Raw genomic sequence first — 25,744 nt, 5'->3', positions numbered from 1 at the left:
AATTCACTTTTTGTGATATCATAAAACAATTAAAAACAAAAACATTACACATCCCTGCCTGTTCAGCTTACAAAGGTTTAGCCCCACCCATTAGAACTGAAGTTATGTGGAGTGTTTCAGCCTGGGCTTACTTTTTGAATGAGGTCATTTACATACATCAATTTTAAAGGCACAGTAACAAAAACAACCTATTTGATTCTAAGGGATAAAGGGAGGTTGGAAAATGGTCAGGTAAAAATGAATTACGACCCATAAAGCCACACAAACATAAGTGGACCTCAATGGGAAAAAGATGAAAGAAAAGAAAAATGTAGGATAAATAAATCTATGAAATATGTTGAAAGGTGATAAGTTGATAATCATAAGATAGTTTTCCATACATCTCTTTTATCCAAATGTTGAAAATGTACACATATCTGGATGGAGAAGCCTGGAGTTGGAAAAAAATGTTTAAATTTTGCTAAATTTTTTTGTAAAACAAGGAGGTGGTCATAAAGTTATGCCTGATCAGTCTATGTTGGTTTTCGGTACAATTGACCTAATTGTTCAATATTTTTTTAAAATTCTATATTTTAAAATTGTTAAATATATTTTAAACGGGCTGATATTTTAAATCTCTGCTTACTTTTGCACGGCTTGTACAACAGCACAATGCACTGGCTGTGGCCAAATCAAAATCACAGACCTCACCACATGACTCACATGCAGTCTTACATACAGGTTTCTGGGGGATGTGCATTTGCATCCATTGCTCCCTCATCCAGTTTCCAATGCTGTGCTGACCTTGTTTTCCTCTTGAATCTGACGACTGTTGCTGCTCCATCTTATGACTCCACTTAAAGCCCTGCAGAGGTGACAAAGACAGACACACAGACGGCTGGTGCCGTATGAGGACCTTACAGACATGACTGAGACACTGAGCATAGATATTAATGCTGTTTCCATCATTGTTGAAGATCTAAGGTGTATCGCTCATCACAATGTTATGTACAATACTGTCTGAGACCACCCTTCATTGTTTTAATCTCCTGTTGGGCCACTAAATACTAGTTACTCATTTTTCAGCATCAAGGAAAAAGCAGAAAAATGTTGAAATGAATTCACACAGAAGCCTCGACAACTAAATATGACATTTGATTGATCATTACAGCCTCCGTCCTTTCCAGGAGACTCTCATTCAGCTTTCAGAGAAATCGGCAGGGATATTTTTCCACACCTCCAAAGTTCAGTTTTAGAACTGAATTGTAAAATGCATTTTTCAATAAAAACGTCACTGGTGTTACCTTTCTTATGTGTAACACCAATGATGATCAGCAACACCAGTGACTGCTATGGGGAGATAAAAAAGTGGACGTTTCTGTAGACTGACCCATATGCATAATGTTGTTATGGGTCATTCAGTAACATTAGACTTTAATTCTGTTTATTTTGTAAAAATAAATGGTTGAACACTCCATTTTGCCGCTGCCAAAACAACTATAACACTACCGAAACTTTACCAGATGCGTTGCTTGTGTGACGGTTGAAGCTAAGTTTGAGCAGAACATCACAACCATAGTAGCCAGTGCATGACTAGCAAACACAGCTTTGAACAGTTGTACACACATAAGTGTCATTCTACAGAAAAGTCCATTTTTCTATGTGTCCATAGGTGTCACTGGTGTTACACATAGGAAAGGTAACACTGGTGACATTTTCAATGAAAAATGCATTTTACAAAACGGCTGCTACAGATTATATTTAGTTACTCATTATTATATTAATATAATATATATTAACTATACTATTAGTTATTATTATTACTTATATTTAGTTGATACATTCCACTGTCATGTATAGATTATTGCAGTTAAAATTGCATAAAAACGTGTTTTTTTTTTCTTCACATTATGGCCTCAGCCTTCACACATGACGAGCACTTCTGTGGTGCTTGGAATTCTAGATAATTGATTTAAAAAACAATATTGCTAAATTGACGGCCCAAGACGGTGCAATTGTTAAAATACCTTATTGCTTTATTTTAAAATATGAATGAGTTCTAACCCTAACATGTTTTATGTTTATATATATATATATATATATATATATATATATATATATATATATATATATATAGATATATATAGATATATATAGATATATATAGATAGATAGATATAGATATATATATAGTTAACTTGATTACACAAAATGTGTGACAGTTCATAACATTACACACTGAATTTTATGTTTTTTGGGACACATTTACTTCTTAACAGTGGGATCTTACTGCTCACCACTGCAAAGGTAGCTGTTTACTATCATTTGAAGAGATAAATAGTCCTCCACTGCTGAGTCATTTTGTCAGCTGTGACAGGTCAGTATCTCCCAAGGCTGGCAAGTTGTGACATGCCTGCAAAGCTCTTTGTGCTTCAGTGTCTCTCCCACACTGAATAAAGATGTTTCAGTATCTTCATATTATCTGGGAGCCTTGACCTTAATTTGAGTTTATTTGCTTAGGAGAGTCTCAGTTCTACTGTCTTATCCTAAAATATGTGTGAAGGCTTATCAGTAGGAACTCTGAACATATCGCTTTTAACAGGTCTGTTGCTTTGCTGCAGACTGACCTTGTAAGTTTGATTAAGCTGGCAAACAGTCTGAGATAGCTGAGCTGGTCTTCAACCCATCCAAAAGTTTTGACTTCACTTTATAATAGACACAAGATGGTTTGTGGATTACCTTAGATAGGCCTGGGCAATATATACGAGTTATATTACTATATTTTATTGTTAACAAAATGGGATTATTGTTTACAAAATATATGGCTATTAAATTTTGTTTGGTTACATCTTGGATGAATATCTGACAGGTACACACACACATACACACAAGTGTTGTCCTTTAAATTGTGTATAAATTTCATAAAGAATGGACCAAAATGACTTGGAGAAAAATGTCTGGTTCCACTGCTTTACATTAAAATTAAGGTGTTAAGTTACGATTTTTGAGATACAAGGATTTCTTCTGACAGCAGTGTATTTTTATATATATATATATATATATATATATATATATATATATATATGTAAATGAATTTAAAAGACATTTAATTAACTGCCATTTAAAAGCAAGGTTGGTATCTATAAAGCATCTACAGTGGGTTATCCGAGTAAAGTGTTAGTGCATTATCTGTTTTGCTCAGGTAACACCCTGGCACTGACATTCCAGATGTGGAACATAATGTGTTGAACCTATTATTCATTATTAAGCGGCATTGATTTTAGCATCGTTTTACATTTTAATGCACTTTGAATGACCGCAGTGTATAAAAGGTGCTATAAAAACAAACCTGCCTTGCAGTAAAAATTATTGGTAAGAAAGAATTTAAAGGTAAAACCAATCCGGAACGAGGTAGTGGGCGGGACAAACAGCATAAGTGATCACTGATTGGTCCTTGGCAGCGTAGGGTCCAAACATACTGCTGCTGATTGGCTAAAACGTAGCATAGGACATTAGCAAAAAAAGTCACTTTACTTGCTTTTTTACTCCTTTATTTTCAGATATAAAGTCTTAAAAGCCGCCGCTAACTCATCAAATATGTTACCGTATAAAGTGTGACAAGAGCTGACTGACCAATGACAGACGAGCACGAGTTTGGAAGCGACGAGGATGACGCAAGCGCTTAGGACAACAACCCCTATAGTATTTTACGGTTCAGAAACACGCTTTTTAACGCTTCAGTTCGTTTTCAGATCCTGTATTTATATATCATGTCATAAATATAACACCTCTTGCTCGAACTTTCCCGTTCCACCTTAAATGGAGCAGCAGCTCGTCCCGGCGCCTCAGAGCGAGTGTAAACATTAACGGACCAGTTACTCTGAAGGTACCTTTGAGCTTTTGGCTGGCAAGTTCCGTAAGACACGCCGTTCATGGCGCTTTGTGGGTTCGCAGCACCTATTTTAGCAGTATTGCTGAGCGGGATCCACCCGGTCAGAGCAGACGATCCTTCTTATGTCGCTGCAGTGTACGAGCACCGGGTGGTCCTGAACCCTGACCCCCGAGAACCTGTGGAGAGGAGCGCTGCGCTGGAACACATGAACAAGAATCTGGACGTATTTGAGGAGCAGACTGCTTTAGCTGCGAAACAGGTGACCCTGAACCGGTACACGCTCTAAAAAATGGTTCCTCAGGTCCTTAGTAAATTATTCTAGGCATAACATTAAGACCACCTCCTTGTTTCTACGCTCATTGTCCATTTTAGCAGCTTCACTTACTATATAGGTGGGCTTTGTAGTTCTACAGTTACAGACTGTAGTCCATCTGTTTCTCTGATACTTTGTTAGCCCCCTTTTACCCTGTTCTTCAGTGGCCAGGACCCCATGGACCCTCAGAGCAGGTACTATTTGGGTGGTGGATCATTATCAGCACTGCAGTGACACTGACGTGGTGCTGGTATGAGTGGATCAGACATAGCAGTGCTGCTGTAGTTGTTAAAAACTGTGTCCACTCACTGTCCTACCTCGTCAGTCCACCTTGTAGATGTAAAGTCAGAGACGACAGCTCATCTGCTGCTGTGTTGGTCACCCTCTTGTCCTTCATCAGTAGTCACAGGATGCTGCCCACAGGACACTGTTGGCTGCATATTTTGGTTGGTGGACTATTCTCAGTCCAGCAGTGACACTGAGGTGTTTAAAAACTCCAGCAGCACTGCTGTGTCTGATCCACTCAGACCAGCGCAACACACACTAACACACCACCACCACATGAGTGTTACTGCAGTGCTGGGAATGATCCGCCACCCAAATAGTACCTGCTCTGAGGGTCCATGGGGGCCCCGACCACTGAAGAACAGGGTAAAAGGGGGCTAACAAAGTATCAGAGAAACAGATGGACTACAGTCTGTAACTGTAGAAATAAAAGTGCACCTATACAGTAAGTGGAGCTGATAAAATGGACAATGAGTGTAGAAACAAAGAGGTGGTCATAATGTTATGCCTGATCGGTGTAGAACCATGTTATGCTTCAGTGGTTCTATATATGGTGAAATGGTTCTTGATGGAGAATGTGTTATATATGGTTCATATAGCACCAAATAGGGTTGTCCTATTAATATAAGCTTGACATCATGAATATAGCAGAACCCATTTTGGTGATATAGAACCATATGAATTCTATTCTAAATAGAACCATATACAACCCATCCTCCATCCCGCTGAAGAACCATTTCACCATGCAAATTGAAACATGCAGATAATTTGAGTGTTCATGGTTCTGTACTGAACCACTGTCTTTACTAAAGAACCCATGAAGAACCATCCTTTTGAAGTGTGTACAGTACTGGTGAATATTTCACTCTGGAGAAATGTGACATCAACTGAACCTAAACTTACTCAACAGGGAGCCCAGATCATAGTATTCCCAGAAGATGCCATTCATGGATTCAACTACACCAGATCGTCCATAGCGAGTTACCTGGAGACGGTGCCCGACCCTGGACGTGTGACATGGAGTCCGTGTGCAGATCCTGACAGATTCCAAAACACAGAGGCACAGTGCTTATTAATCTACCTCCATATAACAACTGAAGTGCTGAGAAAAACTCAGAGACTTCATTTCTTTCATTTCTGGTCAAAGCAGCCATTCAGTACATTCATTTTTCAGTGTCAGGAAAAAAAAATATTTATCAGAAAATTATAAAGAAGCCTCAACAACAAAATATATATTCCCTGATTCTTTTCATAGTTTCTTTTAGTTTTTTAAAGGAAATCTGCAGGGATATTTTTCCACACCTCCAAAGTTTAGTCTCAGAAGTTGGTTGCACGGTTCGAAGTAATGGCAATTACAAATTTAGACTCCTCAGTCTATAAAACCTGACTTCACAGTAGATCAGGTGCTCTTTCTCAGTAAGGACGTCTTGACAGCTTTGCGTTGTTTCACACCCATATTGCTGTCTTTTTTTTACCAAAAAAATAGTATCATGTACTATTTTGAATGGATATATAGTAAAAAGAAATGGAAGTTTCTGACTTTTCCACAGTCGTGCATGAAAAATGAATTTTTTTTACAGTGCTCTTCCCAATATTAAGACTTATTATATGGCTATGGAGAAACCCCAGCCTTAACAGTATTATAACAGTAATTATGACAATTATAATTAAAGATTTCTTATGTTTCAGAAGAGTACTGTGGAAATTCATTGTCATTTTTACATTTTTTTCCTTTGCAGAATTGTGTTTGACAATTTGCATGATAGCATTAGTTATAAGTGGTACCAGTTTGCATTATAAAGAGGATTTCCAGCCTCACAATTTTAAAGACAAATTTTACAGAAAAGCATCACAGTGATTTTAAAAATAATGGGTCTTATTCAAGTTCCTAGGTCCCATATTTTCTTTTGCTGTGAGCTATGCAAAACAACAGTTAGTTCCAGCCACGAATGCGGATTGGTTGAGAGGCGTTCTAACTGCGCTGATATTTCGTCATAACATCACAGGTTTTTCACAAACATTATCACTCCACTGAGACACTGTTGCTCAGCAACGACTTTGACAGCTGTAGGAGACGCTCAAGCCATTTCAACGTTTTTACTTCTTACTTTGCCACAAACAGAAAATGAAACACTTAAGGTCACATCTGACCGACAGCCAATTTGGTCAGTCTCTGAAGATGAGACGAGACTAAATTCAGCTTTTCAGTCGGCAGCTGTGACAGAAGAACAGCTACACAACCTGGAATCAAATGAACCAAATACCATTCGCCAAAAGTGTCGTCTGATCTTCAGAGTCTGACCAAATCAGACTGAGTCATAAAACTGACCCAATAAAAACAGAAAAGCTGCTCAGTGGTGACGACAGTTTGGGTGTTTAGTGTGAAGAGAACGTACTGCCGGCTGTGCAGCGAGTGGGCGGAGCTTGTGACTGACGTAGCAACTAGCTGCTTTTTAAGGAACCATAATTTGGAGGAACTGAACATTAAAACACATTAAACATCACGTTCACGGGCAGTTTATTCATTTCTTACTTTATGTTGTTTGAAATAAATATAACACTCAAGGTCGTGTGTTATCACTAAAACATCACGGCTGTGATTTGGTCACAGGCAGGAGCTGAAGGCGTGTTCTAGTGCTTAAGTAATTTATGAATACTGACTGGTGTTTTCCTTCATTTCCAGGGAGACTGAAAAATGACTACATCACTAACTATTGCTACATCTGCCTACTTGCCTCCTGGTGCCACAATAATCTTGAAAGTGATTCTGGTTTAAAGTTTAGAAACTAGTGAAAAGATGAAAACACAAGGAGGATACAAAATCACGAATTCTGTCAAACCAATTTTAAGCCAGAACACCCGTTTAACACAACCCATCTTTTCTCAGGTGCTCCACCGTCTGAGCTGCATGGCTCGTAAGAATCACATCTTCTTGGTAGCCAACATGCCCGATCGCCAGGTCTGCGACAGACTGGTGGACCCCCTCTGTCCACTTGATGGCCAGTACCAGTTTAACACAGATGTTGTTTTCAGCGACAATGGCACCATCGTAGCCAGATACCATAAACAGAACCTGTACTTTGAGGCTGCCTTTGATGCCCCTCCGAAGCACGAGTATGTCACTTTCACCACCCCGTTTGCTGGTCGATTTGGGGTGTTCACCTGCTTTGACATCCTGTTTCGGGAGCCAGTTGTGACCCTTGTGAAGGACATGGGCATCAGGCAGCTGGTGTATCCGACAGCTTGGATGAACCAGCTCCCCCTGCTGGCTGCAGTGCAGTTCCAGTGTTCCTTCTCCTATTCAGCTGGAGTCACTTTGCTTGCTGCAAATGTACGAGCTGCAGCTTTGGGCATGACGGGCAGTGGTATTTTCACTCCTTGGGATGCTCTTCACCATCATGATGCAGTTGGAGAGACTGGGAAATTGCTGGTAAAGAGATTGCCTGTGCTGGATCCTTCTGTGTTAGAGGATGGAGCAGGGAAAGCGTGGCTGCTAGTGCCCTTCTCTGGCCACCCCAAAGTTGAAGTGGCAGTAGAGGAATCAGAGAAGGAAGAGCCTTGGCCTGTCAGTAGTTTCTCTCCCATGCAGAGTGGACCAGAGCCAGGGTACTGTCCAAAAGAGGACTGCACTGAAGAGCCTATTCCTTTTACTTCAACAATGATGTATGACAATTTCACCCTGGTGGCACTCCAGGGCAGGGAGGGGAATCTCACAGTGTGTGATGGATCATTCTGCTGCCATCTGCTGTTCAGGAGGAGGAGGACTGCCAAAAGAGAGCTTTATGCACTGGGGGCATTTGATGGGCTCCATGTGGTCCATGGGACATACTACTTGGAGGTGTGTGCTTTGGTCAGATGTACAGGGCTAGAGAAGGAGAGCTGTGGAGGAGAAACTGAGCATGCTCAGACGCTGGTCGACTTCCACATGCACGGGACCTTCAGCACTGAACATGTCTATGCTGGAGTGCTGGGTAGTGGCATGACCTTGGACCGCCCTGACCGTTCCGGCTGGGGGAGCAAAGGCAGATTCTACATGACCAGGACAGGAATGACCACTGGACTGGTGACAGCAGTATTGTATGGGAGAGTCTATGAGGAGGACAGTATGTAGCATAGGAATAGTTTGGCAGATCAAAGTTTCACATTTGGTGGACATTTGATTTTTTTGCTGGACTATTGCTTTACAGGGGAATTCCACCTGATTTGTTTTACGATTTATGAGTAATTAAATCATTAAAATGTACAAAGTCACTAAGAGTGGTTTGATGAAAAATGCACCATGAGAAACTGACTGAGACCACCACAGTGGTGGCGATAGGAACCTGATGACTGAAAGGTTTAAGATGTATCCAAAAGTACCGTCATAGAAGGTTTTTACATTAATACGCTGCCTGGTGCTGGACTTATTTGTTTTATGATAGTTTTAGAATAAGGTTTAGGTTTAAAAGTATTTTCAAAAATATTTGCATGGTGGAGAGGTACATGCAGGCCACTTTAAGGCAAAACTGTAAAAAAATTTTTTTTTGGATTTACTATTATTAGTAAGTGTAGATTTACTAGTAAGTTCACATGAAATAGACCACATCATATTAATTTTATGTATTAACTTCTCTCACAGGCTCAAAAAGAAAGTCTAGCTTGATGTTTAGGTCTCCAAGGCAAAATCAGCATGATACTGATGAAGATATGATGGCTACAGTAGATAATTCACTCACTCAGAAGATGCATCCTTCACTGATTTTCGAATAGTTCTCTTTGAATTCTCTTTCAACGCACCGCTTGAGGAAGGGATCCGAAACACAACCTGTGTTTAAAAATGTTCTTAAGCATGTTGCATACAATTACACATTTCCACCAAATCCCCAAGACTTATGTATTGTAGCTTTAACCCTTGTGTGGTGTTTATGTGGTTGTTACTCAGTGGTCTGGTGGACCCACCACATTATTGTTTTTTTTTATATCAATACAGTCATAATTTATGTAAAAATACCAATGTTTAAAATATCACAAGTGGCCAGAGTAGGGTTCTCCTTTAGCAGCCTGCATGTTGTTCACCCTCTGACACACACACACACACACACACACACACACACACACACACACACACGTCAGGCCATGTAGGAGGAACAGAGTGAAGGACAGAGCACTTCCACACTTATTCGTTGTGGGTTCACACCAGCACCATGTGTAATATAAATGTGCGGGGGGGTGAACAGTGTGAAGACACTGAAAATGGGTTATTTTATATGTTCTTCACAGGAAATGAGCAAAGGCCAAAGAATCTGAGGTTGAAATAACAAATTACATCATTTTTAATTGGGTAAACATTAAAAATGGGTTCCACAGACCCCAACACCACACATGGGTTAAATGATCCAATGCGAGTCTAATGTAGAGCTTATCCTATGATGACGTGACCAAAAAAGTATAATTCATGATTTATTAGTAATCATTTCAACAATGCACCAAGTGGGCAGGCCGTAGACCTACCCTCAATTTCTCTGCAATCTTATATAAAAGGCAATTCTTTCTCAACACACACAAGCATTCACACTCTCAGCCACACGCGCACAAAACTATACACTCATTTTTCCTCTGTTTTGAGTTACAGTATACCAAATGCTGTGATTCACCAAAGACCAGAGCTGAACATGTAGAAACCCTGTCGGCACCTTGATAGCTGGTCTCAGACTCATAGGTAAGAAATGTGTGACGAGGCCTTTTTAAGAAAACTTCTGCTAAAAAAAAAGGTCTTCAATCATTCACTCACTTGTGCAGCAACAGGGACTGAAAATTTGCACTTGACAGCACTTTAACATTCACAGCAGTCCAAGTCTTGGTTGATCTTGTTTGCAATAAATTAGCCATAAAATCAACGAAGGAAAAAGGAAAAAGACAACCCTAAATGAAGTCATGCTGCTTCAAAAAAACTGGTTGGGGGATCAACTTGGTCCCATTGGCTGGGTTCCACAGCCTTCAGTTCTAAAGGTTCATGCTCCCTCCTCTTACTGCCAGAGAGGAGGTTTCTGGGAACTGTAGTCCCACAGTAGTCGTCATTAAAGTTCAGTCTACCATTAAGGCCATGGTCCTCTTCTTCGAAACAATGGGGAAACCAAAATGCGTCTGAATTTTAAAAAGCCTGTTGAAAGAACGTTTGGAGATAAAACACATGATGACTGTTGAAACAGTAGCCAGAAACCGCAGACTGTACTGTATAAGGTCAACCATGTCCTTCTTTTTCTCCAGCTCTATCAGTCTCTAAAGTCTCCTGAGACATTGGCTATACAGGCCTAAGAGGAAAGGGAACCCACAAAAGTGGTGGTCACCATTATCCCCAGTTCAGCAATAGCTTAAAGTAACATTCCACACCAAGTCCATCACTTTAATGTGTGATTCAGGACTATAGCGTTAGCTTCTCCAACAATCCAGGCACTCTGTAGCTGTACAAAACAAAATAGTAGAGAACTAGTGGCCATTTGGCTCAGTGACTCTCGGATTAAAAATGAAATGTCGTCCTTAATAGAGTAAAAGAATCACACAAACTACAGATTCTGCGTACAGTCTTTAGTAAGTCTCTGAGTCTGAGTCGTTGAGTTCATCGTCAGGGACAATGAGGCCGTCCTCTCGGCCCAGGCTGTTGAAGCTGCAATAGGATCCGTGCTCAGATCGCAGTGCCGGTAGAGGGTCGAAGGTCACAGCCTTTGACGGGCTGCAGTAGTGGTTTATGGTGCTGAAGGTGAGGCCTGGCACGGCACCAGCACTGCCAGGAGACACGGGCATCATGGTGGCCAGAATCAGTGCTAGGCAGTCAGCCACATCTTTGTTTGGGGCGCAGGCTAAGGCTGGGGTATAACCTGACAAACGAGCAGCATTAAGTCAGTCAGTCTCAGACACAATTATCCATGCTTTAACACTTAGAATTCGTGGTTATTGTTGGCGATATATATAAAAAAGCCTGTTGTAATTTAATACTAAAGAGGCACTCTGGCCAAAATGAAGATTTTTGCCATCGCTACATCCGCTAAAAATGCCTACTTGCATCCTACAGTGGTGCTGCAGCGGCTAGAGTAAAATTCTAAAATTAGAGTAAACATTCATAGACAAAAATGCAAAAATGGTACAAAATTGTACATTTCCGACACAATAAATAACACATTAAACTCTAGTTACAACCTTTGATTCTTTCTGAAACAGAAATTCTGTTGAAAATGGCGATTCTGAATTTTTATTCCACTAAAGTAATAGTAAGGTATTTTATGATTTTAATTTATGAAAAATTATTGTGCATGGAGTCTTTAGTCTCATTTTGTAGAAATCTTCTTCTTCTTTCGGCTGCTCCCTTTAGGGGTCGCCACAGAGCATCATCTGCCTCCATCTTGCACTATCTACTGCCTCCTCTACTTTTACACCAACCATCTCCATGTCCACCATCACTACATTCATAAACCTTCTCTGAGGTCTACCTCTTCTCCTTCTACCCGGCAGCTCCATCTCCAACATTCTTTGACCAATATATCCACTATTCCTCCTCAACACATGTCCAAACCATCTCAACCTGGCCTCTCTGGCTTTATCTCTAAACTGCTCCACCTTCACTGTCCCTCTGATCTGCTCATTTCTAATCTTGTCCATCCTTGTCACTCCCAACGAAAATCTCAGCATCTTCATCTCCGCCACCTCCAGCTCAGCCTCCTGTCTTTTAGACAGAGCCACAGTCTCCAAACCATCATAGCAGGATGCACTACTGTCTTATAAACCTTCCCCTTCACTCTTGCTGCTATCCTTCTGTCACACATCAGCCCTGACACCTGTCTCCACCCACTCCATCCTGCCTGCACCCTCTTCTTCACCTCTTTTCTACACTGTCCATTGCTCTGGATGGTTGACCCAAGATATTTGAAGTCATCCACCTTTACGACCTCTACTCCTTGCATCTTCACCTTTCCACCTGCCTCCCTCTCATTCAAACACATGTATTCATTCTTATCTCTATTGACCTTCAGTCCTCTCCAGTGCAAAACTCCTCCTCTCCAGATTCTCTTCCACCTGCTCTCTACTCTCACCACAAATTACAATGTCATCTGCAAACATCATGGTCCATGGAGCCTCCTGCCTGACTTCATCTGTCAACCTTTCCATCACCATTGCAAACAAGAAGGGGCTCAAAGCTGATCCCTGATGTAACCCTACCTTCACCTTGAAACCATTTGTCACTCCAACTGCACACCTCACCACTATCTCACTATCCTCATACATGTCCTCCACCACCCTAACATACTTTTCAGCTACACCTGACTTCCTCATACAGTACAACAGTTCCTCTCTTGGCACCCTATCATATGCCTTCTCTAGATCCACAAAGACAATGTAGCTCCTTCTGACCTTCTCTGTACTTCTCTACCAACACTCTCAACGCAAAAATTCCATCTGTGGTACTCTTTCTGGGCATGAAACCAAACTGCTGCTCACTGATCTGAACCTCTCGCCTTTGCCTTGCTTCAAGAACTCTTTCCCATACCTTCATGGTGTGGCTCATCAACTTTATACCTCTGTAGTTACTGCAGCTCTGCAAATCACCCTTCTTAAACCGTTCTTAAAAATCTCCACTCATCAGGCATCCTCTCACTCTCCAGGATTTTGTTAAACAACCTGGTTAAAAAGTCCACTGCCTTCTCTCCTTAACATCTCCATACCTCCACAGGTATGTCATCTGGACCAACTGCCTTTCCATTCTTCATGCTTTATAAAGCTGGATGTCACCCTGTGTTCTTCCCTCTTCTGAAAATACGTGTTCACCACAGCCATTTCCATTCTCTTTGCAAAATCTACAGCCATCTGACCTTCCGCATTTCTGTCTTTCACACCATACACCATACTGTTCCCTTCACCAACATGTCCATTGAAGTCTGCACCAATCACTAATCTCTCCTCTCTAGGGACACCATCTACCACTTCATCCATCTTACTCCAAAATTCCTCTTTCTCCTCTAACTGACAACCAACCTGTGGTGCATATGAACTGACTACATTCAAAATTACACCATCAAGCTCCAACTTCAGGCTCATGATCCTGTCTGACAGTCTCTTTACATCCAGAACACTTTTCACAAGCTTTTCCTTTAGGATTATCCCTACTCCATTTCTCTTCCTCTCTACACCATGATAGAACAGTTTGAATCCATACCTTTGAATACCATCCTTTATTGTTTGACACAAACAATTTTGGTGTGTGAATACAAACTGGAATTTAATGTCTAGGGATCATCAAGACTGGTCCTCACCATTCTCATCCACAGCAAGCACACTAGCTCCTTTTCCCAAAAGCTCCTGTACCACCACTGTGAGTCCGTTGCGAGCAGCAACATGCAGCGGCCTGGGAAACGAGAAAAGACACAAAACCTGACGAAGGGCTTTGGGACTGAGGAACCAAGACATGCTAAATGTTCCACAGAACAGAGAGTGGCTTCATGTATGGCTTAAAGTGTAGTGTATGTAGCTCATACATACGTCTGTAGAGCTGCATTTGTAGCATTGATAAGGTTCCTGTCTGTGACCTTCTCCAGAATTAACAAGGCACTAGTTTCATGCCCCTGGGGAAGAAAATTACAGTAAACATAAACATACTTCAGGACAAAAACACCCTAATAGTAGTGTTCGTTCAATGTCACTAAGAGAGGCTTGTATATTCTGTACCTTGCTGCAGGCTAAATGCAGGGCTGTGTTCTTATTTGCATCCTGTAGAGTGAGGTCTGCCTTCGCTCTACTCACAAGTACTTCTGCATAAAAACAGAAAGTGATTTCAGCACCCACATCAACTTCAACGTCAAAGCTGCCAGTTCAAGTATTATAAAATCGTTCCCACCGCTGAAGAAAGCACTTGTCTATTTGATGACTAATACTTATGTGGCACTTGAGAGAGCAAATGCTGGCTGAGGTCTATATCTTACCAACAGCGTTGGTCTGGCCATTCTCTGCAGCCATCATGAGGGGTGTTTTGCCCAGTGCGTCTATGGCGTTCACCTGGGCATTGTGGCCCAGAAGAAGCTGCAGGCACTCTACGTGGTCTGTGTAGGCTGCAGCATGTAGAGGCGTCCTGGTCCAGGGAAGGAGAAGAGAAAGCTTCTTTTAATGTACTGATGCAAAGTGGGCATTTCCTGTGATTTGAATTTCAAAACCAAGAACAGATTCACAGAAATTTCCAGGAGAAAAGGCAATCATTTTGTTAATGTATTAAAAAAAACTAAAGAGGAAACAATAAATAAACAAATAAACAAACTCATTCTGAATCAGTTCAACTGACTTCAGAGATATGCAGCAGGATCTGGAATTAACGCTATAAGTTGTAGACTAAAGTATTGGCAACTTAAAGTACATAGAAAGTACTAGCCCCATCCTGACCTGGACTTGGAATCCGTAGCATTAACTATAGCAGGACCGAGCGTGTCAATCAACAGCTCAGCTGCCCCTTCGTTATCACTGATTCTGTAAAAGGAGACATCAGAGAGAACCTTCAGCTGTGCATGGACAGGCAAACAGACCTTCTGTGGAAAATCAGAACTATAAAACTATTAGGAGTATAAGCTGGTTGCTCTTACACAGCACAGTGAAGTGGACTAAAGGAGTTGCCCTCCATCTTGTGGAAGGCCTCCTGCTCTAACAGAGCCTCAACGCATGTATCATGACCTGAAAGACACAGGCAAATTAAAACAAATAATGGCAAAACAGGCAACCAGAGGAACAGAGTAGCACAGAACGAGGAGCACGAACATGTCTGGACAGTGAACGTTAAGATCGTCTATACAAAAAAAAAAAAAAAAAAAAAAAAGAAGTGTCCTTCACCATTGTAGCATGCCCAATGGAGTGGAGTGTAGCCACAGTTGTCCATAATGACAGGCACTGTGTTCAGGGATTGTGTGGCCTGCAGCAGTGCCCCCAGCACCCCAATGTGACCACAAGATGCTGCCAAGTGCATAGCAGTGCGTCCCCTACTGTCACGCACGGGCAGACTGGCACCATGCTGTAAAAGTGCCTCCACACATGCCTCATGCCCTGTCACTGCCTGTACCCAAACACAGGACAAGTTTTGATTAGGCAGAGCAGAAAGTTGGTGACCAGACAGATTCTGTGAAACATTCTGCTATCAGTATGATGAACATGGTTCTCTCTACCAATATTACACTAGAGTATTCCATGTTTTGGGATTTAACAGCCAGTTACTGTGATATATTAAGTGCCATTATCTTGATTCCAGCACATGGTAACAATATGGAAGATTTTTCTTCAGTACAATCTGTGTTCTGTTAGGGTCTAAAGGTTTTGTAATGGCTTTTTCACGAGTTCCCTGTGGGTTTTTTTGGTAGAGAAATACTTTAAAGTTACCTTCTTCTGTGCAGTTGAACTGTATCTGCCATTGTCATTTATGTGATCATCCTCTGCTGACATCACCCTATACTGGTGCTGCCCAACACTGGTGGTAGGTTTAATTTAGTACCTCTAAGACCTTTCTGTATTGGAAGAAACTGAAAAACTTGGAACTAAACTTAGTGACTTAGGGACATTTCCTGGGACATACCCAGGGATAAACTCTTACTTTGTCTAGTCTGATTTTTTTGTTGGAGCATTCCTCAACATCCCAGAGAAAAATGTATGTGGGTACGAGTACGATTTACCCCGCGATGCAAGGCTGTCCTGCCCCATTTGTCCCTGGCCTCCACACTGGTTCCTTTACTGAGCAAGAAGTAGACACAGTCTGTGTGCCCATTCAGCACTGCCAGCATCAGTGGAGTCCTGCCACAGTGAAGCCACCAATGCATCAGTTAATTGCATCAGCAGTATAACCTTGCAACTGACAAATCTAGAATCAACCAAGCGCTTGTGCATTAGTTTATTTGTATATCACTTTACATGTCACTCACTGTCCATTCGCATCCTGGACATCCACAGCTGTGTGAGGTTCCGCATTGCCAATCAGCAGGCGGAGGCATTCCAAGTGGCCGTTCATGGCTGAAGGGTCCAAACAAACAAAGCAAGGGTCAGATCAGGCAGTAGAGTATGAATGAAGCTGTACAAACATTGTTGTGTAGTTCAGAATGATTCTAATTCAATCCAATATTGCTTCCGCTGTTCATATTCCTTTCATGAAATGATGTGCATTTTTGTGCACTCTATTATTTTTTCTATTTAGTAATTTAACATACATGACTCATATCACCCCCCGTGACCCAGAAGGATAAGCGGTTTTCAGAAAATGATTGTGTGTGTGTGTGTGTGTGTGTGTGTGTGCGTGCAAGACTCATATCACTTTATATCACAATACCTATCGATGTTAGCCATATAAGCCTCCCAGAGTGGAAGAACATCATATGTTGCAACCATATAAACAAAAAAGCAAATTAAGACAAGGTAATGAAAAAAGGTAATTTAGCTTCATGAAATTTTAAGTAATTTGGGCTGGTTTCATGCTTGAAACCCTTAAAATAATAACTTGTATTCAGACTTTTGAAAGTACAAAGACATCAGTCTGTAAATTTTAATTTCATAAAAATGTCCTGCAGCACAACCGATAATAAAGGTCTTTTGTTTTGAAATGCTTTTAAGAAAGAGTGTGAGGAGGTATTGCATCACTAAGACAGCCCCATGTGACCTTCATGGTGCAATGCCAAGGTCAATGGCCCTTTCACAAATTGTCACAGTTAGGTTGGTTTAATTTACCAAGTTGTGGTGGGACCCCAGGAAAACCATAAGCACGTGTTTTTTATGATACTGTAATTAATTTTGAAAAAAAAAATACAACCTTAAATTCAAAGACAAAGAATTAAAAGGGTGTCCAAGTTTAATCCTGATCCTAGTTTAAACAAAGTAGTTGTAAATAACTTTAAAATATCTTTAATGGATGAGTGGTTGCGGCAGTTGACATTTCCTGGGTGGTGAAACTGACCAACCAAATCTTTTGATACCATAGTAAAAGCTACACAACAATTATTAGACATAAAATGTATTCTTGCAGATAAAGAAATTAACATCACATCCATCTTAATAATGTTTAAAATTTAGAATATCTAAAATGATCATTTTGAAATCCCTAATTTGTCACAGGTTTTTTTTTTTGTTTTCCTACCTGCAGCATGGATGGGTGTTCTCTTCTGTGTGTAGTCTTTGAGCAGTATGGAGGCTCCCTGGTTGATGAGCACATCCACACACTCCACATGGCCCTTAAATGCAGCCAGATCCAGTGGCGTGTGTCCCTGCGCCGTACGTACATCCAGGTCCAACAGAGATTGAACCAGCACCTCCAGAGCATGGTGGTGACCATGATACGCCTGCAAAACATCCACTGTTGGAACTGCTTGTACCACTGAGCTAGAACAAGTCATCCTTTGACAAAACTTTAAATAAGCTTTTCAGACAAAAACTGCAAAATTGCTTTAATAATTTCTTTTCTAATACTTGGTTATGCCTTAATAACAGCATCAACAGCAATACGTAAAAATTTCACCAGTCAATTCTAGCCCACACTTTCACTAACTTTGTGCCTTATGTCCAAGCAGAACACTATGTTGATATTCCTACATTCCAGGATGACAACTGTGGATTGCCTTTTTTAGGGATGTTATGACGACATCTTCATTTATGGTTTTTGCTCCTTAGTGGACAATGTGCCGTATCTTAGTTTGTCAGAGAAATATTTCACTGTTTAAATTAACTAGTGTAGTTAAGCCTAAGCAGCAATACAGCAGCTGCTCCAGAGTCATCTCTGCCTTCTTCATCACATCCTTAACAACGTGTTCTTGGCAATGCACTCCATTAATGCACAGCAAAGTCTAGCAGCGAAGTATAATATACTCTCATCGTCAAAAAATAGTTGCGCCCAGAAGGAAGTGTCGGATTGCAATGCTATTCGGAAGGTTACAAGAAACAATACATGATTACAAATTTAGACTGATATGGTCACTATTTATTGAGCTACACATACAGACGTAGCGTCTCTCAGTACGGCGTCAGGCCACCATGTTTGCTAAGGCAACATTCCAGACATCTCGGCATGGAGTTGCAGAGGACTCATATGGTGTCCTACGATAATCCATCCCACGCAGCTTGAATATTCTCACGCAGTTCCTGCAGATTTTACAACGTGGCTGGCCATGGCATAATATCTGTGTCTTCAAGGCAAGCTGTTGTGACGGCAGCAGTAGCAGAAGCGTTGGCTTATTGGAATAGTGCACCAGAGTGTGCGTTCAGAAAGGCAGGGCCACTGGTTGCAGGACCTCATTAATGTAACATTGGGCTGTCAAAATGCCTGAAGACCAAATGTGATCTGGCATTGTACGCAATTACACCCCATATGACACCAGACCTTCTGGACATGTGAGAACAAACCGATGGGGACAAACAAACAAACCTTGGTGGTGATCACGGTGCCTTCACACACGGATACGTTGGTCATCTCTACCAAGACAAAAGCGGGTTTCATCACTAAAGATGACCAGCTATTATTTTGAGTCACTCCATGACAGCCTGATAAGACATCATTGCAGTCTTTGGCAAAACTGACATGGTGTTAAGGGCCGTTGTTGTAACGGTCCGCATGCATGTAGTCCTGCGCTGTGCAGCTGTCTGCCAACGGTGCTGATCCAACAGGATGACTCATGGAGGGCATCACTGCTCGTTGAATGTCTGCAATCGTGGCTGTTGGGTCACTCTGTGCATGTCGGGCAATCCGTTGGTTCTCCCTCTCTGTAGTTCGTGTAGGTATCCCAGATCCTTCATGTTGCTGGTGCATACCTTCTTCTACACACTGCCACCAAGAGCACGCTATAGCAATATCCGTATGATCGATATGGTGGGCAATACGTCGATTTAACCATCCCGCTTCCCAGAGCCCTATGATGCAATCCCTCTCAAACTCTTCCAACTGCTCAAATTTCTGTTGAACTCTGAGGCATACTTTGCTCGCAAAGGACGCTACCAACACAACAGCATGAGTCAGAATGGAAAGCACGTGCCACAAAAGGCCCGTGCTTGCTTATGCCACATGTCCTGCAGACATGAAACTTTAATCACTGGCATGTCTCACAATGTCAAACCTACCAAAGAAGGAGTTATAAAGACTTTATAAAGATTTTTGGTCTGGTGACCTGATATGCTACTGGAGAATGCAGGTTTCTACTCACTGCTAAGTGCAAAGGGCTGATGGGAGTCTGTCCATCTGTGTCATTCAGGATGTCTGTCCCAGATGTTTCCATCAGCTGAGAACAACACAGATATAATGAACTTAAACACCCTTATATCCAGTTCTAAAATCAATACAATTATCAGAAAACAAAGCACAATACATTATTACAGTTGACATGCAAAAGGAATCCTCGTTGTACACTGTGCAATGACAATAAAGGCATCTTATCTATCTTAGATAAACATTATTGATAGTAACTTATTTGTCCACTTGAGGGCAGGCTAGTACAAATTTGTGAGGTAGAGACAAAGGTGGTAGAGCTCTCTAGACCTGAGTTTTCTAATCTAGGGCTGTAGTGCAATGGAACTCAATCCCTTAAGCTTTCATAATAAGCTTTAGTGCACTTACCACATCCAGTGGTGTTTCACTGGCAATCTGTAGCACAAGAAATATTTCTCAGTACTAGAGCTTGACTCAATAAAGATGGTACGTAAAGCAGACTATGTTTGAGAATAAAAGGGGAAAGGCCGGGGCTTACCAATTCGAGGCAGAGGCGGTGACCGTAGGCTGAGGCATAGTGTACTGCATTATAGCCCTGTTTGTCCCGGATCCCTGGGTTAGCATCATTACGTAACAAATACTCCAAGCATCTGAGAGAAAAAACACACAAATAGGATGCTAGTGAATGCAATTATATATACATGCCATGTATAAATAATGCATACATGCCAACAATACATACATAAACAATACATATACATGCCAAAATTTCTTAACTTCAGTACAGCAGTCACAGGGTATAGCTTCATACGTACTGTGCAAAGCTCAAAGACCCTTCATTGATTTCATTTCCAATTGAAGGGCTGTACAGTACTCCCCTTGACTTACCACCCTAGTGTCCAGACCTCAGCATCACTGAATGTGTTTGGGACTACTGGGATCACAAGAAAGAGAAAATGCAACCAACTTCTAAGACTGAACTTTGGAGGTGTGGAGAAATATCCCTGCAGATTTCTTTAAAAAAAACTAAGAAGAATGGAAGCAGTAATAAAAGTAAAGTTTGGACATTCTAAATACTAAAAATTCTTATATTTTATTTAGGGTTGTCGAGACTTTAGTGCAATTGTCTGCTAAATGCTGTGTTGATCATAAATAAATCAGTGGTCTCTGACTTTTGCACAGTACTGTATTTAATAAAAATCCATTAATTCCATAGAAGTGTACACACCTGGACCTCACAATTCTAAAGCAACTACCTAACACTTCTAATCTGGCCCACTCAGGCCTGCGCTTCAGACTACTGGGCCTGCCTGCATCATAATGAAGTTAAGAGTTACTGCAGGCTGGGGATGGCACTGACTGGATTAGCTCCTGTTAAGCATTCGGCTCTCCGGAGATGATATTTCCTCAATAATACATTGTCATCACTGTTTTCCATCACTGCCTCTCCTTGCTATCACTTCATAATAAGGATAATAAGCTGTGAATGTGTTCACGTTCAAAACCAGCATTGTCGTCAATGTCTTATTGGTACTGGAAAATATTATATGAGTATTCAGTTATAGACAAAGAGATGATATGAAGGCTGTTGTTTCTCTTTCTCTCTCTTACTTGGCATCGGTGTCTGAAGCCGCAGCGTAGTGCAAAGGGGTGCAGCCCCTCACGTCCATGTCGTTCACACTGGCTCCTGAGCCCACAAGTGCAAACAGGCACTGATAATTACAGTTAGCGGCCGCGTAATGAAGTGGCGTCCTGCACGCACACACACACACACACACACACACACACACAAATAAATACATACATTAAGAGCGCATTTGTAAATTCACTTCACATGTGAGCTAAAATGACCTTTCATGAAAACTGTCCCCAAGTCTTTCCACATTTGGCAAGAAAGCACTCAGTTAAATAGGGATTACAGAAAGCTGCAACAAGCTCAATTGCATTGGCAGGCAACACTGGAGTTATTATTATTATTATTATTATTAGTATGACTATGATTATTATTACTGTTCAGTGTCATCAAGTGAATTTTGACTCCTGGTGATGATATCCAGAATATCCTGCGTGTTTGTCTTTACGTCATACATTTAAGATACTCTAATTTTTTTCGGAAAATCTGTACACAAATATCCCTGGATCTTTCCCTGGATCTTTGTGGAAAAAAAAGGATCTTTTTTTGGCCGGCCTCACAGCAGCTAAAAAGACAATACTGTAAATATGGTCCGTTCCTATGCATCTTCTATGGCTTACTTATTTTTGGGACATCGCTCTTTTGGAATGTACAACAGCCAGTATAAATAAGGCCGAAATAAGAATTGTGTCCTGGTTAAAAACCGAGAAAGAACTGTTAAAACAGTGAGAGCACAGCAACCTGATGAGGGTGGAAACTTCAGTGTACTGAGTTTATTCATTTATCTATTTAGACTTCTATTTGTTTATATGTCTTTGGTATCCTGCCTTCCGCCCGAAGACTGCTGGGATAGGCTCCAGCACCCCCCCGCGACCCTGACGGAGAAGCGGCTTAGAAAATGGATGGATGGATGGATGGATGGATATATGTCTTTTCCGCTTGTGTGGGTGTGCCACTGACCATCACAGGTGTCGTTGCTGCTGTTGCTACTTGGATGTCTAGCGATGATTGCTGACTCTGTATGTCTGTTGTGGGGAGCTCTATGGGCATGTCCTGTGCTTTTTGAAAATAGTTCTTGTGTTCTTTGTATTAGCAAGTTAATAAAATATTGATCACAGAATATCCTGTCTGTTTAGGTCTTTAACATGAGGATTAACAAAATAAAATTGTGAAAAAAGAACTACTGAGAATACAAAACTTAAGCACAAAGATCCTTCTGCCTTCTGATCCTTTGTCACCTCCTAAACTCACCTTCCAAATCTGTCCTTCCTGTTGAAGTCTGCGCCAGTATTGAGCAGCAGATTTAAACAGTCAAGATTTCTATGAGGGGAAATAGAGGGAATGGGTAAAGGGGAAAAGAAGAAAAGAGAGAGAGATGGTGATTTGAAGCTCCACTAGTCTGCATTAAGTGAGGACTTGTTTCGGGAATCTCTCTGGGTGGTTAAATCCTGAGAGACATACAAAGGCCACATTCAAAAGCTGATGGTGAGGAGGAACCAATCAGGAGCAGGGATATGACTCACCCTCCTGCTGCTGCTGCGTGTAAACACGTCCTGCCAAAGTCATCAGGCGTGTCAATGTCAAAACCTGAACCAACAGAGGTGCAAACATTTCTTGGATGAGAGCTATCAACACAATCAGTTCACAGGACAAAAACCTGCATGCCATTTTCACCTGGGTGCAGGTGGTAACTATCAGTGAAACACTGAATATAGCTTCTGTTGCACTGATGATGAGGCACAGACTGCTAACAAAAACCCATGCAGTATTAGACTTCCCACATTTCCTGTGCACAGAAACGGTATGACTCACCAGATGACAGAAGTTTTCGGCAGCAGTCCGAGAAGCCACTGAGTGCAGCCAGATGTAGGGGAAACATGCCATGAATGCCTCGTCTACAGGGGAAAGGTAACAATATATTAATGAGCACTTATTCCACTAAAATCACCTTAAAGATGACACCTGTACCTTGTTCATTATTGGTAAAGACTACAAAACTGCAGAGCTGTAAGAAAAAGAGCATGTAGTACAACTTCAGACTAATCAGGTAAAGGCAGGACTTAAAGGATTGGATTAACTGAGAGTTTTAAACTGTTTTAAATACAGTTGTTTTTTTTTTTAAACCAATGGCATTAAACTGGCAACTTCAGTAATCTACCCAGCTGGTGAGTCACAAGACAGCCATGGCTACAAAGCTGAAACAAGCCAGCTCCATTAAAGAGTGGCCAATCAATCATGCTGCTTTGCAGGAAAAGCCCACAGTGTGACTAGCTCTTTAAGATGGAACTGCTGCCAAGCCAAGGTAATGCTTTCGATGGACACCATCTGTTAGATCCAGAGTGGTCCTGCATGCTCCCTGATTCACTTGGGAATGCTGACTCACTTTGCTGTGTTGGCTCCATTGGTGATGAGGGTGTTGATGAGGAGCTCGTGGCCATATCGGGCGGCTATGTGCAGAGGAGAGTTCCCGTTCTTATCTTCACAGTCTATCTCGGCCCCTGTTCACAAACAATTACGCTAAGTTCCAAATGCTGGACTGAATGAAGGAGATACAACCATGATGAAAGTAGTCCTAGACAAACAGGAGTGAGGCAGTAACTAGGGATGGGCATTTCAGTGAGACTTGAAAGATGTTAATCGTAATCGTGTGTATTTTTTACTCCCATACCTTGTTTTCGAGTGTCACTGTGCCCCTTGTTACAGAGTTACAAATGACCATGGCTGAAATCTTCCTGGAAAAACAGGGGAATCTCAGTAGCTATCTAGCTTAATTGTCCTGTTCTGAATGGGAAATTGAGCTAGCTACTGAGACGTCAGCGTACTACTATAAATCATACATTTTATTAAAGGGGAAAACTATCACATTTGTGAGTTTCTCTGGTTGCTTGCACAGCCATTTCGCTGTTTTCTTTTTGTGAAGTTCACCTCCACATTACTCCACACTCCACACTAGTGAACACACACACACACTAGGGGGCAGTGAGCACACTTGCCTGGAGCAGTGGGCAGCCCTATCCACGGCGCCCGGGGAGCAGTGACGACCTTCTGGTAACAAGGCCAGTTCCCTAACCTCCAGCCCACGACTACCCCCAAATTACTCGTAACTCTCATAACTCTCCGTTTGGAGTGTGCCTCAGAAAAACCTCAGTTTGGAGAGCTATGTAGACCTAACACTTCGCCCTACCACTCTGTCTTAACAAAAAATTGTGACACCTTACCCCTAGGCATAAATGCACAAAACAGAAGGGTAAGGGCTAAAGGCCTCAGCATACTTCCTGCGAAACGAAATTCTCTAGGCTTGTGCGAAGCCAAAAGCGCCTTCGCAAGCTAACAAGCTCACATACTTTCTGCGGTTTCGTGTTACCTTTTGCAGATGCTCCATGTGACACTATGACATTTTATGACAAGTTTCATGACAACTTTATTAGCATATCAGCCAAAGCCGAAGCTCCTCAAAGTCGTCCATGTGCATGCCTCTTTTTTCCTGACCAGTCACAGGCCCAGTCACATAGCTTGTTCACTGATGCTTTTCTGCAGCACCACCGATCTTCTATGCTTCTTGTCTGGCAGCCTTCAGATGGCTATATTTGTCTTTCCAGGTTTCCTTATTTGCACTGTACTCTCTTCTTAGCATAGAGTTCAAACATCTCATGGTTCTTAAAACATGTCTGTACATATATTGTTATGCTTAACATCAAGGAGAAGCTCATGTGCTTATCAAATATGCTAATTTGCCATTTTATTTAATTTTTTTTTACACTTTGAAAACAGATTCCCCAGCAGCAACCATGTGAAGTTTGCAAAGACATGTAAAGCTCCACTCACCACTCTGAATGACAGCCTGAGATCTGGAGAACCTGCCATGAATGGCGGCCATGTGAAGTGGGGTCTTCCCATCTTTACTCTGTTAAGTAATTAAGTGAGAGAGCGAGAGAGAGAGCGAGCAAGAGAGAGAGCAAGCAAGAGCGAGAGAGCGAGAGCGAGAAAAACATGATTGTGCATTTAGCATTAAAATATAGCTTAAAGGGCTCACAAATTTACATCAGTCACATTTACATTTCCAACACACCTACAGTAGAGCTGCCTATTTAAGTCTGCAGTTTGAAGTAGCTTGTTAAGTTGATTACATGTTGTATGTTCAGATGATATAGTTTTAATCTGATCTGTACATTTACTGTTTTTTTTTTTAATATATGGACCTACTTTGCTCTTTTATGGAACTGTTTTATGTACAAATGGTATAACTTAGCCAAGAGATGTGGGATGACTGAGGCATTCAGTGAGCACAATGTTTATAGCCTTGTAGCTCCAGTACAATCCAAAGAACAAACTTTCAGACACAAACCGTGTTTTGGCAGGTGGGGTAGGAGTTACACTGTTTAAATATAATATCTTCGGCTGAATGTTTCCTTCTAACAAAATGCAAGGTAAGAGCAACTACAAAATGAAAATAATAGTTATTCTGGTACG

The 25,744-nt window shown here is 41.4% G+C and overlaps 2 protein-coding genes across 4 annotated transcripts in view; one reads left to right on the top strand and one right to left on the bottom strand.

Moving 5' to 3' along the window:
- The first annotated feature begins 3,642 nt into the window (after nt 1-3,642).
- On the top strand, nt 3,643-8,724 carry btd (biotinidase). Its single transcript, XM_017720964.2, has 3 exons — nt 3,643-4,130; nt 5,380-5,529; nt 7,357-8,724. Exons 1-3 carry the CDS (start codon nt 3,912-3,914, stop codon nt 8,578-8,580), a joined length of 1,593 nt encoding a protein of 530 aa, XP_017576453.1. The 5' UTR covers nt 3,643-3,911; the 3' UTR covers nt 8,581-8,724.
- A 1,171-nt stretch (nt 8,725-9,895) lies between these two features.
- The window catches only part of LOC108441435 (serine/threonine-protein phosphatase 6 regulatory ankyrin repeat subunit A), a 51,629-nt gene continuing 35,780 nt past the window's right edge, over nt 9,896-25,744 (bottom strand). For 2 of the 3 annotated variants that reach the window (XM_017720963.2, XM_017720962.2), the window contains 20 exons: nt 25,100-25,178; nt 23,658-23,772; nt 23,087-23,169; nt 22,798-22,861; nt 22,526-22,594; nt 21,253-21,393; nt 20,180-20,291; nt 20,050-20,076; nt 19,640-19,714; nt 17,587-17,788; nt 16,385-16,472; nt 16,139-16,256; nt 15,309-15,528; nt 15,065-15,152; nt 14,868-14,951; nt 14,417-14,562; nt 14,163-14,245; nt 13,977-14,059; nt 13,751-13,842; nt 11,034-11,323 (listed from right to left, as the gene is read on the bottom strand). In XM_017720963.2, coding sequence (XP_017576452.1) covers nt 11,034-11,323; nt 13,751-13,842; nt 13,977-14,059; nt 14,163-14,245; nt 14,417-14,562; nt 14,868-14,951; nt 15,065-15,152; nt 15,309-15,528; nt 16,139-16,256; nt 16,385-16,472; nt 17,587-17,788; nt 19,640-19,714; nt 20,050-20,076; nt 20,180-20,291; nt 21,253-21,393; nt 22,526-22,594; nt 22,798-22,861; nt 23,087-23,169; nt 23,658-23,772; nt 25,100-25,178 — 2,259 coding nt within the window. Of the gene's footprint in view, nt 11,324-13,750; nt 13,843-13,976; nt 14,060-14,162; nt 14,246-14,416; nt 14,563-14,867; nt 14,952-15,064; nt 15,153-15,308; nt 15,529-16,138; nt 16,257-16,384; nt 16,473-17,586; nt 17,789-19,639; nt 19,715-20,049; nt 20,077-20,179; nt 20,292-21,252; nt 21,394-22,525; nt 22,595-22,797; nt 22,862-23,086; nt 23,170-23,657; nt 23,773-25,099; nt 25,179-25,744 lie in introns of all 3 variants that reach the window. The other variant, XM_017720961.2, reaches the window with a different exon arrangement.

This window comes from Pygocentrus nattereri, chromosome 1 (assembly GCF_015220715.1).
Source record: "Pygocentrus nattereri isolate fPygNat1 chromosome 1, fPygNat1.pri, whole genome shotgun sequence".
Taxonomy (NCBI): domain Eukaryota; kingdom Metazoa; phylum Chordata; class Actinopteri; order Characiformes; family Serrasalmidae; genus Pygocentrus; species Pygocentrus nattereri.
Note: the sequence above shows the minus strand (reverse complement) of the source record. Positions and strands in the feature narration are given on the sequence as shown.